General features: G+C 38.3%; 1 protein-coding gene across 2 annotated transcripts in view; it reads left to right on the forward strand.

The window, feature by feature from the left end:
- The window catches only part of kdm4b (lysine (K)-specific demethylase 4B), a 66,825-nt gene extending 53,480 nt beyond the window's left edge, over window positions 1–13,345 (forward strand). For both annotated transcript variants that reach the window (XM_053634075.1, XM_053634074.1), the window contains exons 17-22: window positions 283–391; window positions 5,336–5,521; window positions 5,796–5,966; window positions 6,370–6,489; window positions 12,311–12,403; window positions 12,952–13,345. In XM_053634075.1, coding sequence (XP_053490050.1) covers window positions 283–391; window positions 5,336–5,521; window positions 5,796–5,966; window positions 6,370–6,489; window positions 12,311–12,403; window positions 12,952–13,290 — 1,018 coding nt within the window. In that variant the 3' untranslated portion in view covers window positions 13,291–13,345. The remainder of the gene's footprint in view (window positions 1–282; window positions 392–5,335; window positions 5,522–5,795; window positions 5,967–6,369; window positions 6,490–12,310; window positions 12,404–12,951) is intronic.
- The last annotated feature ends 5,822 nt before the right edge of the window (window positions 13,346–19,167 follow it).

Consider the following 19,167-nt stretch of genomic DNA (forward strand, 5'->3'; position numbering starts at 1 on the left):
GTTTTGCAGACAATCTGTTAGCTAAATTATATATCGTGATATGCAAGTTTCATGATATGATGATTTTTAATTTTACTAAAAGATAATAAACAAGGTCCAGTGTCTTTGGGACGAGTATGTCGTTGTTTAGGTTTGCAGGGGTTTTTATTAGATTTAAAAAAAAAAAATAATAATATATTATTGCCACCACTGTAACAACAATCATTTCCTGGCTGATTGATTATATGGTGTACATTTCACTTTAAAGCTGCTTGATGAGTGAAGACTGTGTACTGTGTGCAGGTGGGTGCACGTGATTTGTGCCATTGCAGTGGCTGAGGCTCGCTTTGTTAACGTTGTGGAAAGAGGGCCAGTTGACGTGTCCGCCATCCCAGACACCAGGAAAAGTCTTGTAAGTGTGTATATGCATGTTTGTATGTTGGATGAGTTCCAAATTGCGATGCAGTTATACAACACGGTTATGTTGATTCAGGGCTCGTGGCTGCCAATAAATTCATCTCAGCTAGTTAGCAATCTACAAGATCTGAAACACAATAGTGTTAATAAATGACTGCTGTTTTTGCTTGAAATTTGAATAATGTAATGTAGGAAACCATTGACCAAAGTGCAAATAGTCCACCATGTTGATAAAAGTAAATTTTAAACTAAACTAAAAAACTTTAATTTCAGTACAAAATAAATCTCAGATGTTCTTGAAAATCACATTAATTATGTAAGGAATAATATGCAGAATACCACACTCCAGACCACACGTTTATACCACAGCAATTTGCTAATGATTCAATGTTTAATTTATTAATGAGACATCAGACATTTTCACAGTTTATATATAGTTTATAGTTTTGTTTTTATAGTTTTATGCAGTTTGTCATTTTAGTGAGAAACCAGAAAGTGCCTTGCAAAGTGCTGACACTTGATTCCTTCCATAAATGTTAAATAAACTCCTAATAAAAACATCACCACATCAACGGTTTGCCATTTAATGTAACTATAAATGGAGAAAAATTATGTACTGTTATATAGGAAAATAATGAACTTGGGGTGGTAATAACAACGTTTCATTTTGAATTACTACTACTAATAGTAATATTTTATTAATAAAAAATAATTTGTTAAAATATAAGTTGCTTGATACATTTTTAAAAATCACAATGTCTAGAATTATACTACACTTGACTTGCCTCAGAAGTGGGAAGTCAGAACTGATGATTATCATGATGATAATCATGTTATTATTATTATTATTAGTAGTAGTAGTAGTAGTAGTAGTAGTATTGGTGTTGATGGTGGTATTAGTATTCCTGGATATAGATGGCAGTTAGCCTAACAAGTGTAAAATCAAGTTAAATATCAGTGATTGTATTTTTATTTATTTATTTTTTATGGAGAAATATCTTCTTTCAAATCTGAATCATCATGACAGTGGAAAAGTGACTGAAAATAATTCTATAAATCATTTAAAGGATCTTCTTGCTTGCACATGCCCTTCATGTAGACAGTAATTAAATCAGGGGACATTTAGATTCCAAAAAAGCTCCACCACAATAAACATAAGTTGAACTTTAAAACAATTGTAATTGATTTCCTATAATATGATGCTTATGAGAAAGTGCCGCCAGGTCCAGACGCTGATGTTTTGCTAAGTGGAATACATGTCACGTTTCAGTAAATTAGTCATCAATTAAATAAGGCATGAATTCATCTTGGATTGTAAATATTTATTTCTGTATTCTGAGCAACTGAGTAGGCTGTAGATTCAGTGTGAAGATTTGGTTTTTGGGGGCGGAAATAGATCAGCTAATTTAGATTTGCTAATTTTTTTTTCTTCTTCATGTAATGACACAAAATAGATGATTGAATGAAATCAACATGTTTCTCAGAGCATCAGTGGTTTATTCGTTATTCCTTGTTGCTTCTCATATATTCAAAATGCCATTAGATTAAAGCTTCCGTTAAAGCGTCAGTTTGTTTGCTTATAGTAAATTAATATTACGGCTGTTCACTAGCTAAAATGATGACCTCTTTGATGTGTGTGTAAATTCAAATATGAAACATCAATGTCTTTAAATCACTGTCCATCATTTCCTCGTAGTTTCTGCTCCAGGCCTGAGATGAAAGTGTGCTGGTGGTTTGAGAGCTGAAATGGAGTATTGATAAATTCATAAAGCAGTTTTATTATCATCGATAAATGCATGTCAGCAGGGGGACGTGGGAGAAACAGTCCGCGGGATGAAGCTGGAAAAGGAGAATTATATACAGCATTGCTATGCTAAATAAACAACACCTACAGTGCCCTCCACTAATATTGGCACCTTTGGTAATTATGAGCAAAGAAAAATTGTTTAATCTTTTGTTAAAAATAAATTCACAAAAGTACTCTGCTCTCATGGATATCATAGGTTCATCAAAAGAAATCTTTGCTAAATATTGGTGTGCAAGAATTATTGGCACCCTTTTAGTCAATACTTTGTGCTACCTCCCTTTGCCAAGATAACAGCTCTGAGTCTTCTCCTATAATGCCTGATGAAGTTGGAGAATACATGTCAAGGGATCTGAGACCATTCCTCCATACAGAATCGCTCCAGATCCTTCAAATTTCGAGGTCCACGCTGGTGGACTCTCCTCTTCAGTTCACCCCATAGGTTTTCTATGGGTTACAAGTTGCGATAAATTTTACTGCTTGCGATAAATTTTATGCACATAATGCAAGCCATAAAATGGAAATGAATTTTGCCGCCAGGTTTTCTTTTAAATGGACTACTGCTCATTTCCTGGATTGGAAAAAACATAAAAATTCTCACTATTTTACAAGAAAAAGTTGGTTGACACATTTTTATATCACAAAATGTAGGTATATCACCAATTGTATATTTCTTCATTTCGTTTCCCCTTTATTGGCAGCTGACGTCACATTATCCTCATATGGTCTAGAATTATTCTGCATTCAGAAACTCTGTACAGAAAGTCTGTAAATTCAAGCTACTGTGTGTGTTTGGGGGTGGTGGGGGCTGGAATGGACCCCTCCATATTCATCTTTTGCTACCAACAATCTAGACAGCTAACTGTAATGAATGATGTATATTTTCCTCCTCAAACAGTGAACTGTATCAGTGCTTTAGATTTAACAAGCGAATATCATTACGTTTACATGGACAACAATAATCCAATATTAGCCCGATTAAGACGATACTCTGATTAAGAAACTATCATGTAAACACTGATTATTGATTACTTTAATCCGACTGAAGTCATACTCAAAGTAAACACAAATCGAATTAAGACGTGGAGTATTCCTATTTTAGTCGCATTATGGACATGCATTACAGTCATGTAAACACTTTAATCACACTAACGTTGTGTGGGAATTTTCGCCACATTTTGTGACGGGACACATGCACACACGGCGGAGCTCAACCGTTTGACGGCAAACAAAAGAGCACGGCTGTGTTCGAAACCACGTACATACCCACTATATATAGTAGGTGATATACATGCATTTTGGCTATTATACAGTAGGTAAGTACGTGGTTTTGGACGCAGCCCACGGCTTAAGCAGTCATTTATTTGCACGTATAGCATTACAAATAATTACCTGCACTTGAAGCTTTCGTAAAATTAAAAATGAAACACTCAAAACTGAATACGGTATGATAACGAAGGCGAACTGTATGTTGGTAAGTGAAATTCTGGAGGGGACGTCAGACGGCGTGGCATGGGGACGTAATGACGTGTGCCATTAATCAATCTATGTTCTATAACATGTAAAACAGGAACATGAAAGGAATATTCTAAAAGCGTCTCATGTAAACACCTTAATCACAATATTGTCTTATTCAGAATAAGGTCAATAATTAGATTACTGCTGTTGATGTAAGCTTAGTCTGTGTGTATGTTGATAGAGCTAAAGCAAATACTTGAATATACAATACAAGTCATTTTAAAGCAAAGTATTCTTACTTTGTTTACTGCTGATGCTCTGAGCAGCCATGTGTTGTTTTTCTGACTTTGAGTTGAGGGAGCATTGTCTTTGGTTTTTCCTAGTCAAAAGCTGGAAATTCTGTGCATTTGGATTAGGTTTTAGTCTTGGTGCTTTTATGGTAAATTAGATACTTATAGGTATTTGAGTCACTGAGGTTTAGATTAACCCTATTCAATTATATTGACAGATCAAACTAATAACCATTTATATAAAAAAAAAAAACTGAGTAATAAATGCAGTAGCTTTGAAGTTGGGGTGTTTTTTCCTTCACTGTAACCAAAGAAAAATAATCACCACCCACAAGGTTATGCCTCAGACCCCACTTTGAGAACCATGGATTTAGGTGATTTGTCGTTCTCAGTGCAGTGTGTCTGTTATCTCTTTACAAACGTTCTACACAAAATCCTAAATTAAGTTTTTTTTAAATTGAGGATGCATTATTTATTTATTTTTTTCCCAGTCTGTACAGGACAAGGACACTTTTGTGATTGTTGCGGCAAAAAATGTTTAATTTTGCTGTGGCTTTTTTTAAAAAAAAACAACAGTGACGTTTGTTGGTAAATAAGACCTTTTAGCTGTACTCATGATCAACGCACGGGAATCGAGGAGGGCTTTGGCTGAATGTGTGTTGTGATGTCACATGACACGTCTTGGCCCAAATCTGCGATAATTTTGAAAAATTACAAGCTCCTCATAATATTGGAGTTTGATTTTGTGCTAATTTCTACGATTTCAAATGGGAGTAATTTTTACATCTGAAATCAGCTGCATCTTGGAACAGTCATAAACTGCCAAGAATATTGCAATATTTTGTCCAAAAATTATATTTTCTATTATTTCTGTTATCGACATGAAATATTTTAAACTTGCATGTTAACAATTTTGTTTATAAACATTCATTATTTCATGAAGATTTATTTCATATATGTTTTATCCTCATGGTATTATTACACACAGAGAATCCATTTACTTTTTGATAAGTGATATTTAGAAAAAGTCAGTCATATGATGGGCTGTAAGTTACTTTTAAGTAAGTAATAAAAAACATCTGAAAAGGATGGATGTTTTTTGAATGAAAGAGTCAAATTGTTTAGTTTTGTTGAGTAAATAAGTGAAAACCATAATTTCCAATACACACTTCCAATTAGCATAGACGTATGCATTAAAGTGTATAATGTAATTCAGGATGATTAGGAGAGTGATGTTTTTGTCTAGGTGTAGCAACCCTTCTTATTTATTAATTAATATATATATATATATATATATATATATATATATATATATATATATATATATATATATATATATATATATATATATATATAACCGTAACAATGTTTCTCTGTCCATTCGCAGAAGTGCGTCTTCTGCCACAAGTCCACGAAGCAGATCTGTGGGGCGTGTATCCAGTGTTCGCATGAGAACTGCTCCACCTCCTTCCACGTCACCTGTGCGCACCTGGCCGGCGTGGTGATGAAGCCCGCAGACTGGCCGTACGTTGTGTCTGTCACCTGTCACAAACACAAACAGATCAACGTGAAGGTAAGAAGAAAACACTTAGAAACTATTCCTATAAACTGTTAGCAAGAGGCTTATGAACAGTTTGTTTATAATGCAAACAGTTTCTAAACAGTTTCTTTAGGGACATTTTGGATAATAAAAAGGTTCGATTCTTTATGTTCCCACACCTGACCATCATGATGTCATCAGTGTGTTATGGTGGGAGGTGTACAGATGAATTATGCAACTGTGACTCAGCAGTCAGGTTTTTTGCACCTTGAGTGATTTGACAGTGTGTTGTGATGTGGCCTTGCAGCAGGCGAAGGTGACCTCGCGCGACCTCTCTGTGGGTCAGCAGGCCATCGGCAGGAGCAGCGATGGTTGGTTTTATCGCTGCACCATCATTGGCATCGGGTCACAGACCTACTACGAGGTCAACTTCGACGACGGCTCCTACTGTGACAACATTTACCCCGAGAATGTGCTGGTGTGTACAGGAAGGGGTTATTCTAAACGCATTGACATTTTATTTTTATCACACTGTTTATAAAGCGAGATTAGTGTTAAAGAAAATTTATAGATATCAGTGCCATAAAGTCACCATAAATACAACCTTACCTTTCTCAAATATCTTTATCTCTCCTTCTCTTCTCCCTTCTGTCTCTCCTTCTCTTTTCTGTCTCTTCTCTCTCTCTCTCTCCTTCTCCCTTCTGTCTCTCCTTCTCTTTTCTGTCTCTTCTCTCTCTCTCTCTCTCTCTCTCTCTCTGTCTCCTTCTCCCTTCTGTCTCTCCTTCTCTCCCTCTCCTTCTACCTTCTGTCTCTCCTTCTCTTTTCTCTTGCCTTCTCTTCTCCCTTCTTTCTCTTCTCTCTTCTTTTTCTCTTTCACTCAGAGTCATGACTGTTTGCATAATGGCCCTCCTGAACTTGGTGAGCTGATGGTCATAAACACGATAGATGGACGAGTTCTTAACGCCTCCTTCGTCAAAGAACACGTGCACAAATTTTACCAGGTAAATCTCTCTCTCTCTCTCTCTCTCTCTGTCTGTCTGTGTATCTTTACATTCATGTATCTTCTGGATGCTGTAGCCCAGGTTGTTCCTCTTGAGGAGTGAAGCAGTGTTGTGGAGCACGTACACAGTTTTATGATGTGTTTGGAGATGATGGTGAGCACCACAGGATGGTGTGTTTGTGTCTGACAGAGTTTTAAAGTAGCACAATGTTGAGGATTATGCGTAAAGAGATACAGTAGGAGACTGTTAAATAGTCTGAGAGGAAAAACCCGGAGGAAGGAAAACGAAGTATCTCTTGATCAAGCACTCTGCTTTAACACCAGCTCCACTCGATTAGCATTCAGCAGTAGTGAAAGTGCATGCACGTCCAGTTGTGTGTGTGCGCACGTGCGTCCCTGAAATGCTGTGGCTGCTGTGTGATGGTGACCTTGTGCTCTTCCTGTCTCTTTCCACATTTAACGAAGGAGGCGCCGCTTCTGATTACACCAGACCCCTCCATACACACACGCACATACTCACTCACTCTCTCTCTCTCTCTCTCTCTCTCTCTCTCATTCACACACATCCTTCATTACATTTCCTCTCTTTCTCTTGCTTTAGTGTTCTTGTCTGAGTTGTTCTACATTTTCTCACACACACTGTAACACACACACACACACACTCTCTGTATCTTCATGTTCGCACTTCTGTGCTACAAGGAAATGAAAAATCATCACACACACAGATTCATTCAGCTGTCTCTCTCTCTTTCTCTCTCCCCCTCCTTGACTTCTCTCCTGTATTATTAATAAGCTCACTCTAACTCTCCTGGGTACAGCACGAGACCCATCTTCTTGGTGGTAGCTCGTGAACGGAACAGTGGCACGCTCCTTCCCTCCGTAGTGCTTGGGTCTTCTCTTTGGGCAAGAGAGAATAACCCTTGAGCTCCCCTTACGAGGGTTACAATTTTCTCAATTATACCTTTTGCACATGCCTTTTCCATCTAGATGTGCTAATACCATCCTTCATCTCTCTGTAAGGATCCAGAGTAAAATAGATCCTCGGTATACCAATACTGTTTGCAAAGAGCAATAAAAGGGGCAACTTGTTTGCCGTAAGTTGCGACCCGTGTCGTTGGAGGAAGAGATCCTCGTGCCTGAGAAATCTGGTTTGCTGCGTCTGCCATTGTTTCAGCACTGTACTTTGACTCATGCTTAACTTAGACGGGAGGTTGGAGTGGCTCACAAAAGACAGAATAGCAAAGACAAAACAAACCAAAGATGTCGAAATGAATGAAAGGGATAGTCGGAGTAGAAGTTCATCCCCAAAAGTTAAAATCAGTGGAAATATTCCTATTTTTCCTATGTGAGAATGAAAAATATTTTTATCTAATGGAACTGTCATGGATTGCAGAGTTGCAATGCTTACAGTTCTCAAGCCCCTTGGATTTTGTCTCAAGGAGACAAAACCACCACCAGATTTTACCTTCTTTTTTTCAAAAAGTTTACAATTTTAAATTCTTTGGGTGCTACTGATAGACAGACTTTTGGTGGCACAGCCATTTTAATCTGAAAAGATGTGACTTCATTGTCACATCAATGTGAACAGTCATTAACCGGTAACAGCAGTGTGTTTAACCTTGCAGAGAACCATTACAGTACGTTCCATATACATCCCATTGAATCTTACTGTTACACACAAGGACCTGGATGGTCTAGTAGCCCAACTTCCTTCTCCATATATACTCATGGGACACTTTAAAAATGCATTTACTCTGCAGGTCTTGATGCCCAATTCCGATTTGTTGACTATATCAGATTGTTTTGACAAACCGCTTACATCTTTTAAAAGTGACCCGTATCTGATATCTGCATCTACACTATACACTTTGTGAAACTACCTAAGCTAGATGTCAAAGCTTAGGCCGAAAAGGAAGTAAAAACGGCGCAATTTGCAATGGAAACAGATGAAAATATAATACAAACTTTTGCTTTATGCACCATATTTAAAATGAAGCAAAACACCAGGCTCTTAAGGCGGAGAAAAAAAGAAGAGAGCCCTTGTTGCAGCCTGGGTGAATGTAGCAATGATGATAAATGCAAGACAGCTATAAAAGAACGGAAGAAGGTTGATAGATTATTCTTCAGAAGGCCAAGAAGTGAAAATCTTGTTAAGGTTAAAATAAGTAGGGCACAATCTCGAAGAATAAAAACTGAAGCTAAAAGGAAAAGTTGGAGACAATTTGTATCTTGTTTGACATAAAGTACCTCAACAAAAAAGGTCTGGAATCTGATACGCAGTATGAAGAACAGGAACGATGGAGCTCAAATTCAGCACATCAAATATCAAGACACAATTCTAACTTCAAAACAAGAGATTGCAAATACCTTAGCAGAAACCTTTGAAAAGAACTTCTCAATTGGAGCTTGCCTTAATGCGTTCCAAGTTTTCTGAACACAGGACAAAAAGAAAGGTATCAGTTTTTCATTTAATATGGAACCTTATAATCAACTGTTCACAATGGACACATTGACACAAGCCATAAACAGAGCACATGATACGGCAGTAGGACCAGATGATATCCACTACCAGTTTAAAAAAAATTGCCTCCCATTATCTTGTCTTGAAGTTTTTTAAAAACTTTTTAAATCTATTTGGATATCCACATCCAGGGAATATTCCACTCTCTTGGAAATAAGCAGTAATAATTCCCATCCCAAAAGCAGGAAAAGATCGTAACGACCCCAACAACTACCGCCCAATAGCCCTTTTGCTTATGGATCCTGGAATCACAACATTTCTTGCGTAAACTTCAGTGTGGCAGCCTTGAAAGCTACGCATGAGATGCTTTCATCAGAAAAACATGTAGTAGCTGTCTGTTTTGACTTGGAGAAAGCTTATGACCACTTAGAAGTTGGTATTTTAAAGGATTTATATCAACTTGTTTTTAGAGGACACCCATTTTTATTTTTTTATTTTAAAATTATTTTTTAAATAGTTTTTAGCAAACAGACATTTTAAAGTCAGAGTAGGTAATACCCTATCTGACCAACATGAACAAGAGCTAGGAGTACCACAATGAAGCATTTTATCAGTTACACTTTTTAGTATCAAAATCAACGGCATCACAAAAGCCATCAGGTCAGATATCCATTGGAGTCTTTATGTGGATGATCTTGGGATTTGCTACAGAGGCAAATCCATGAATAACACTGAACAGAAAATCCATCTGACAGTTAACTGAATGCAGTCCTGGTCAGTTTCAAATGAATTTAAATTTTTAAAGACCAAAACTGTTTGTATGCATTTTTTGCCAGCTATGCGCTTTCCATCTTAATCCAGAGATATTCATGGATGGTGAACACGTCAGAGTGGTTAAGGAAACCAAATTCCTTGGAATAACTCTGGACAGTAAACTGAGTTTTATCCCTCACATAAAGATTTTAAAAGATAAATGTCTGAAAGGCATTAACATTTTAAAGGTTTTAGCTAAAACAAAATGTGGTGCAGAAAGTTAATTTCTTTTGAAATCTCTACAGAACACTAAGTCGATCACGCCTGGATTATGGATGTATGGATCAGCCAGGAAATCGTATATCTGACTCTTGGACACGGTCATGCATCATCAAGGCATACGACAGGCATTAGGGGCATTTAGAACTTTACCAACTCAAAGTTTGTATGTAGAAGCAAATGAACAGACACCTCAAACTAGCCCTACAATATACCAACAAAGAAAACCCAGTTTACCATCCTGTTTTCTCAACCCCTTCTTCAAGCCTATATGAACAAAAACCAAGAGGTATCCGACCTTTTTGACTACGGCTCAAACCACATTTACAAAATCTCAAAGTAGATTTGAGCATACCGGAATAGATACACTTCTGTATAACCCCCCTGGAACTTTAAGAAACAATAATACTAATTTTAGACCTAACAAGAAACAAAAAATCTGAAACCCAGACAAATGACCTTCAGCAACAACTCCTCTACATTAGAGATATATATACACACACATCACATACCCCTATATATACAGATGGATCAAAATCTGAAGACCATGCAAAGACCGTCTTTGCACTGGACTTCATAAAGACTATGCAACAGAAAACCTTTCTGATGATTACAGATTCAAAATCATGTCTTCAAGCAATGTCAACCCTAAAAAGTTATGAGCCAACGCTTGTAAAGATTCTTTGCAAATTGCTGGCTCTGGATACCCAAAATTTACACAGTGAAATTCTTTTCTTTGCATACCCCAGCATGTCAGGAATGTCAGCCATGATACGGCGCCTCTGGAGCAGAGAGGGGTTAAGGGCCTTGCTCAAGGGCCCAACAGTGGCAGCTGGGGCTTGAACCCCCTGACCTTCCCATCTGTAACCCAGAGCCTTAACCGCCAAGCCACCACTGCCTCTGTATACTTCTGCTGAGTACTAGGACACTGGAATCCTGGGAAATGATGCAGCAGACACTGCTGCAAAAGAGGCACTACCAGCAGATTTCAAAAAGTGTCCAATACCTCACACTGACCTAAAACCCATAATAAACTCCTATATTAACAACAAATGGCAAACCGAGTGGGACCACTGCGTGATGAACAAGCCTTATGAACTCCGCCTTATTGTTGGCAAAAGAAACATTTCTGTTTTCAAATAACTGGGAACAGATCGTCTACACATGCTGTTGAATAGTTCACTCCAGGATGACAATTTTTATTAGGTTTTATAAGACTCTCCAACATGTACCTTCTACCAGAAACCATTATCCTTGAAATATGTTTTATTGGACTGTTCTGGTCTTAACCCCATGAGAAACCTTTTTTTATTCAGTCAACACAGTGAAAGAAATTTTTTATCAAAATCAAACGTAAAACGTTTTTAGGAAAAATAGATTTTAAAAACTTTCTGTAGAATTCCTTATGCATAACCATAGAAGCTGGCATGGCGTTAAAAAACAAATCAACATGCACGCTGACGCTCTCTGTGTCTCACACTCTGAGCATCATTTCTGTATCTCTAAACCACAAAATCGCACAAACTTCTCCTCAATCAAATTTTCGCCATTTCCTTTTTACTCTATGCTGATATTGTGGCTTTACTTTTTACACTGGAGCTATTGGGATGAGGAGAGACCTAAAGAGAGAAAGAAGATAAATAGAAAAATATGAAAAGCAAGCAGGAAAGGGAGAAAATGAGGAATAAACAAAATTAGGGAAATAAAGGAAAAATACATGAAGAAAGAAAGACGTGAAGGAAGTAAGAAGGAAATTAAAAAAAGCAAGAAAAAAAGGAAAGTAAGAAAAAAAGTAAAGAAATTAAAGGGACAAAAGAATGAATAAGAAAAAGAATTCAAGAAATAAAAGATATAAAAATAAAGAAAGGAAAAAAGTTAAAAGCAAGGAAAGAAAGAAAGCTAAGAAATTAAAGTCTGTATAATTTTTCTCATTGTATCTTTACATTCATGTATCTTATGGCTGCTGTAACTCAGTTCCTCTTGAACGGTTCCTCTTGAGGAGTGAAGCAGTGTTGTGGAGTTTGTACAGGTCTATAATGTGTTTGGGGGGAGGTGTGATGGTGAGCACCACAGGATGGTGTGTTTGTGTCTGTCAGAGTTTTTAAGTAGCACAATGCTGAGGATTATGGGTAGAGAGAGTGAGATTGAGTGAGCTGAGAGGAGCAGGGTAGGCTTCCCTCCCCACCCCAGTCCTCTTCAGACACAACATTACCAGGAACATTCTGATCAGTTGTACACTTGATCATACGTCATCACTGTCCACTTTGTCAGATTTACACACTGGTTAACCTAAGATAACTGAACTCTCAAATTTCTCTCTCTCTCTCAGGTGGAGTTTCAGGATGAGACCCAGCTGTTGTTGAAGCAGAGTGAGATTCACTCCCTCCATCAGGAGCTGCCTAAGAGAGTGCTCTCTCGTCTGGTAAGCTTTCATTAATCTCCACTGACTCCTAATGCTAATATTCATGAAATGTGTGTATTTTGTTTTTTAGCTGCAAATGAACACATTTTGGCTGATTTGAAAAGACCAAAAGTTGAAATAATAATGCTTAGGGCAAAAACAAAACTTATCAAAAAAAAAAAAAAAAAAACTTGAAAGATTATATGCTTCAACTTAAAACAGTAATATATAAAGAGCTATAAGTTGGGCTGTACTCGCACTCTAAAATCTCCCACCGGCAGAGAGCACAGATCACGAGTGCTGTTTCTAAATAAGAGAATAAATAAGAGAATAATGTCGGCTGTGTGGAACCATTTCATGGGTTCTATGAGGGGGAAATTAGACAATTTCTAGAAGTACTACATCAAAAATGTATTTTGTTGTTGTTTTTTTTTTATAATGTTTGCTGCATTTTTATTACTTAAGTATATTAAGTTGGCTGTTCTGAAATTGCTTTGCCACCCACAGAGTTCTGGATATTACAAATTTCTTAATATTGATGTTTTGCTGTGATTTGTCATGTTTCACAGGTGACAATGAACACTGAAGACTCTCAGGACAAAATGGGTGAGGAGCCTCAGGCTGCAAAGCGTCCGCGTTTGCCCATTCCTCCCACCATGGCAGCTGTGGAGTCCCTCGATGCCCGTCTCCTGCTCCAGGGGTCCTCCAGTGTCACTTCTTACTCAGGCTTCAGTGTTAACCCCGGCAACAGCAACACCCAATCAACACCCACTTCCACCCCGGTGACCGCCTCTCCTGCCGATGAGAGCTACACACACAGCTCGAGCTACGTTGCCTACATGGAGTCTCTGCTCAACTCGGACTTCCCTCCAGAGGACGGTGAACAGGCACAGGGGTCCATGTATTAGTGCTTACACACACAATGAGGAGAGCCTACTGCATGTTTGTTTACTCTCGTGCTGTTCTGGGTTTATATATATATATATATATATATATATATATATATATATATATATATATATATATATATATATATATATATATAAAATATATAAAACCCTGACCACTGCATATGGTCAGGCCATAGGAAATGTGTGTGCGCGCGCTTTCTGGATGTCCTGGGCCTCCGTTCCTCATGCATTAAATCCTTTCTGGTCCCTTGTACATTCTCTCACTCACGGAGGGGAAAAATGGACATGTTTTTTGGACTGATTATTGTGCAACACACTTTATACTGAATCCTATCAATGCAGTTTGAAGTATTTTTCTAAGTTGAGCCACAACACACACTCACACAGACACACGCGCACACACACGTTCCAGAATTGGACAGTGCAAATGGACAGTCTTTTCCTGTGCAGGATTTTTTTTTCTCCATGTTTGAAGGGACGGGTGGTTGAGGGTGTCTGTGATGTGGGGTTTGGGGGGATAAATCGGGGTTTAACTCAAGTATTTAAACGTCTTTGACACATAGATTTATTATTTGTATAAAGCAAATACGGCGCCATTAGATGCTCCACTCTTTTGCCTGAGAGTCGGTGTAGAGGTGATGTGTTTAAGAATTCTTGTTAATGCTTATAATCGATATGTCATGGTGTATTTTCAGTGCCGGGTGTCTGGGCTTGTTTTGTAGCAGACTTCGTAAAAAACAAACAAACAAACAAACAAAAAAAAGGTGTAGACTTGATTATGTATGGGCTTTCCTATTCACTTTGTCCACTTTTATTACGATCACTGTCTTTTTTTTGCTGTTGTTATTGTTTCTAGTAGGGACGCACCAATCTCATATTTCGATCTGATTCTGATCTGATCTGATCCCTGAAGCCGTTCGCTCCTTAAGGACTTGTTGTTATTGTCTTTGAGATGTTGATGTATTTCATGATCAAAGAAAGTTACACAATTCAACCCCTATTCAATCAGCTAAGACATGTTTGGTGTCCGAAATGTCTGGCTAATGGATGTCTATCTCACACAAAATGACCAAATCTTTATGTACCAGCTTCAGATAACCTCATTAAGAAACTGTATTTACGTACATTTTTAAAATCTGTGTTCTGGTTAGCGCTTCCTATCACATGACGGCTACTACCCTGGGAAGGTGAAGGCTAACACATGCTTATTCTGGGCTACAAATAATTGAGATTTGCTGCTCATTCTGCATCACAGGGCAGCATAACACATTCTGAAGAAAGCGCTATCTGCCCTCTTCTGCATACGTGATCTTTCAAATTTACGATTGGCTAGTGTCACTGCGATTGACGGGAGATTGAGTAGATCATCTCTTCCACCCAGAGAGCACAACAAATTTTGCTCTCTTGGACTCCCAGGCAATGCATCATTGGGATTCCAATTTGTGATCTCCTGGCTGTAAGCCGAACTCCCCCCCCGCCCCCCCCCTGTTGTGACACTTGGGATTTTTTGTGCGAGATAAACTTCCATCATTTACATCAGAGTTACATCAGCTTAGTAGCTCCAGTCTACTGCTCAATAAGAAAATGTTGGACACACTCGAGATGGAACATTATGTACTGCATGTTTGATTTTTCACCGAACTATTCCTTTAATACGACAAGGGAAATGAATTATCCTAAATTCAAAGCCGTTGTGAATACCAAGATGAAAATGGACAATCAGTATCATGCATTCATGGTCAAATGTGAATTTGACACTGTTCAGGCCAACAACAGCGTGATACTGATCCTCTGTATCATCGGTGCATCCCTAGTTTCCATAGTACTTGCAATGTTGGTGAAAAGAATAGCGGCACAGGTTACCAATTTTTGGTGTAAAGATGCGTAGATCGAATAGCCCTGTATATGTTTAGCGTTAAAGTTGTGATCAGGCTTTCTCAAGGTGCTACAAAAGACTGAGAGGCCTTGCATCACACCTATATACGCACACACACACACACACACACACACATGGTGTACATACCATTAGTCCTGCTCATTATAGAGCTATACATTATAGAGTCCTATAGTGTCATGTACATTAGAAACCGCCTACTATGTCCTATATCTTTTTATACCTCTTTCTGTCTGTCTCTCACTTGAATGGTGCGTTTGAGTTTCTCACACACGCATGTACTCACACTCCATTAGAAGAGTTTCTGGGTAAGGCTGTGTTGTGTCGAAATTTCCCCAACAAGCCCAGGGCTGTTTAAGAGATTCTCTTTTCTCCATTTTCTTTTCCCTCTTATAAAAGTGGGCACTTCTTGGGCATGTTTTAGTCTAGATCCAAAACCAGCACCATGAAATCTGGCTTATGAGATGACCAACAAGTTGCTGGTTTCAGGTCTAGAACCGTACTGTTACGTGACAAACGAGGTTGCTCTCAGCCGTCTAAATTGGCTCTAGCAGGAAATTGCTGCTGGACCAGGTAGCGGTGATGTCATGTGCATGGAGGTGTAGTCACATTTTCCCCATATTAACAGACTACTATTGAAATAAGTCCTGAACTGTGCAGTACATTCAAAAGATTATTGTTGGGGGTAAAAAAAAAAACCCCATAAATAAACAGGAAACATTAAATTTCCAATCATTGTTGTGAACTGAATAGGAGCTACTTCATTAATGCTAATGTGAATTAAACTTTGAGCCATAAAAACCATAAAGTGCTTTTCTGCCATCTTGCGCATACATGTGTCTATAATTATATATGTGTGCACCATAGATTACATTAATAAAGCCCTAGGTAGGCAATAAAGCGGAGTATGCACTACTGAGGGAACATATTCCATAGACTTGCATTGAATTTTATTGACTTTTAAAAAGCCTTAAATATAAATGACAAATGCATTTTTTTTCCTACTTGTTTGGGGAAAAAAGGTCTTACAATTTAGATGAGTCTGTAATACAACCTTAGTGTCATATACACTCATGAAAATTGCAAAATATGGCTGTCTTCCTTTTTGAGCTGGGCTTGATCACATTGATGGAGAAATAGCTAACTTTAGACACGGTTAAAAAGTGATTTTTGTGATGTTAAAATAATATTTACATGAATAGTTACAAATTAAATATCTCAACACAGCACTTAAATTTAGTGTTCTGGAGAAAGAAAGTGCAGAAACTGAGCCCCAATGTAGTGTCTAAGTGGTTTATGTTGCTGTAGATAGAATGATGTCATGTGCTATCAGTTATCTAGGTCTCTAATATGTATATTTATGGTGTAGACACAGAAGGTTGGTCAAATTGAGTAAAAAAAAAAAACCTTATTGGAAACTCCTACCTTTGGCTCATATAAAATGGCAGAAAAGTGGGCTGTAATAATACATAAAAATGTTTCCTAGTTCCCTAAACCTACAAAGAAATGGCCAAATCTGCTTCCAATGCTCTCTTGTGATCTTGATTCTCTCCGTTTCAGAGTGGGGATTTTTCAAGACTCCATGTTGCATTCCTCAATATTTTAAACTTACAAGCAGGACTTGGTTGGTCTCTGATGTGAGACAGTCACTCCTCATCTTCTGTCATCTCCTGTTGTCTGAAATCATACACACTGTTTGCTCGCTCAATGCGGTCAACTGCTTCACCGAGATCACAGGCGGTTTCTGCAGAAAGCTTTTCTGTTCTCGGGGTTTCACTTTTTCAGTTTGCAATAACTCTGTAACCTCTCTAAAAGGGCAAGTCAACCCCCAGATCACAAGTTCTGCTGTTTGTAGATGTTCATGACTTACAGAAACTATGGGATAAATTCTATTAAAATGTGAAGTGAATCTCTGACTGTCTTTTTCAACATTTTTTAAAAATAAACACATTCACACCCAACCACCTGCAGGGCTTTCTCCCGCTCGATAACGCCTCAATTCTGTTACTTCGATTTGTGTGATTTTTGTTAAAATGAGCTGCAAAGCGGTGCCAGACTTCGTGCGAGGTGGCCGTGAACAGCTTTGTTTGTGGAGGAAATCTGAGAAAGGGATCTTGGTGTTTTTCAGAGAGACAAATTGTTAAAATTTGACTAGTAACTACAGCTCCACAATCCAGACTAAAAATATAGATGGTGGCTATTTCCTTGGTTGGACTTCCTCTGTTTTGGTAAAATTGATGGCACATCAAAATGCAATGAGCAAGATGATAGCTCCTGTATACTTGAAAATGACAACATTTAATTAAAAACTATACTATATAAACTATAAAAACTATACCTAGACATACCCATCAGTGAATAGGTGGATGGTAGATGGATAGATATTAATGCACACACACATTCAAACATATGTCTATTACAGGTTCAACACTGGCTATCAAATATCAGATGACAAGTAAACATGTAAGGACCAAAACACTTCAGGATGTGCTATTATATGAAATGAATCAGCGACACCTGTAATCCAAAAAGAAACCTTGATCCAAAAGCTTTTTCTATTCTTGGTTTTTTTTTTATTCCTCAGAGTGCATTTGAAGTGTTTGTACTTCCTTAAAGATGGTGGGGTACAATGGATTTCCGGGTCTGAAGGTTGTAAGATGGAGGTGTCAAGGAAGCACTGGTTAAAGTTTTGGGATGCACCCATTGACTTCTCCTTTCCTTTTCTTTCTTTCATTTTTACTTTTTGTTTCCCCCATCATCTTTTGAGTTTCTGTCCCCCTGTTTCTTCTTGAATTCTTCGTATTAATCCTAATTTTTTCTTCCTTACCTCTTTATCTACCTCCTTCCTTACTTCGTTCTTTACTATTTTACTTCATGTCCATCATGAACATTTATGGTCTCAAAATGATAAATTTTGTGAGAGCTTATGAAAAAAATTGACATCTCTTTGTGTCAAATTTATCCCTCCATCACATTCAGCTTCTCACAGCTGCAGTGTTTCCTTTTATTAAATGCAAATTTAAATTTTGATTCACTGCCACAGTCTGTCGATCACATTCTCCTGATCGAGTGATGTTTCACTCAGTATATTTATCCTCCTGCTCTGTCAGAGAGAGAGTGTGTGTGTGCGAGATGAGGAAGATATGCCACTCAGCAGGATGTGTGTGTGGTGTGTTGTAATGATGTGAGATGACACCTGTGTTCATTAAATGCTGTGCTTCTGTGCATTTCTTCATTAGCTCAGTTGAAATAGGTGTGTTGTTCACAGCAGGGAGCAGGCAGCTGTGTGTGTGTGTGTGTGTGTGTGTGTGTGTGTGTGTGTGTGTGTGTGTGTGTGTGTGTGTGCGTGCTTGCGTGCATGTCTTCCCGCCCCTTAGCTTAGTCTCATACTCATTACCTGTACTCCAATATGTGCTGTGTTAATGTGTGCTGTAGAACACGGCTACAGGAGTGAAGGTCAGCAGTTAAACACAGCTCAGGTTTGTTTTATTTAAAGCACTACCGAAGTGCTACTTGTATGTAATTTGTGTGTGATGGTGATGGTGGTGGTGGTGGTGGTGATGATGATGATGATGATGATGATGATGATGACTGATCCAGCTATACTAAACCAGAATTGAATGGATACACACATAACAGAGGGCGCACGGTGGCTTAGTGGTTAGCACGTTCACCTCACACCTCCAGGGTTGGGGGTTCGATTCCCTGTGCTGTGGGAAGAACTCTCTGGTTACTCCGGTTTCCTCCCCCAGTCCAAAGACATGCATGGTAGGCTGATTGGAGTGTCCGTAGTGTGTGAATGTGTGTATGTGTTTGTGTTTGTGTGCCCTGCGATGGGTTGGCACCCTGTCCAGGGTGTACCCCGCCTTGTGCCTGATGCTCCCTGGGATAGGCTCCAGATTTCCCGTGACCCTGAAAAGGATTAAGCGGTATAGAAGATGGATGGATGGATGGACACATAAGAGATTGTCAACCAATAA

This window comes from Ictalurus furcatus, chromosome 10 (genome assembly GCF_023375685.1).
Source record: "Ictalurus furcatus strain D&B chromosome 10, Billie_1.0, whole genome shotgun sequence".
NCBI classification, from domain to species: domain Eukaryota; kingdom Metazoa; phylum Chordata; class Actinopteri; order Siluriformes; family Ictaluridae; genus Ictalurus; species Ictalurus furcatus.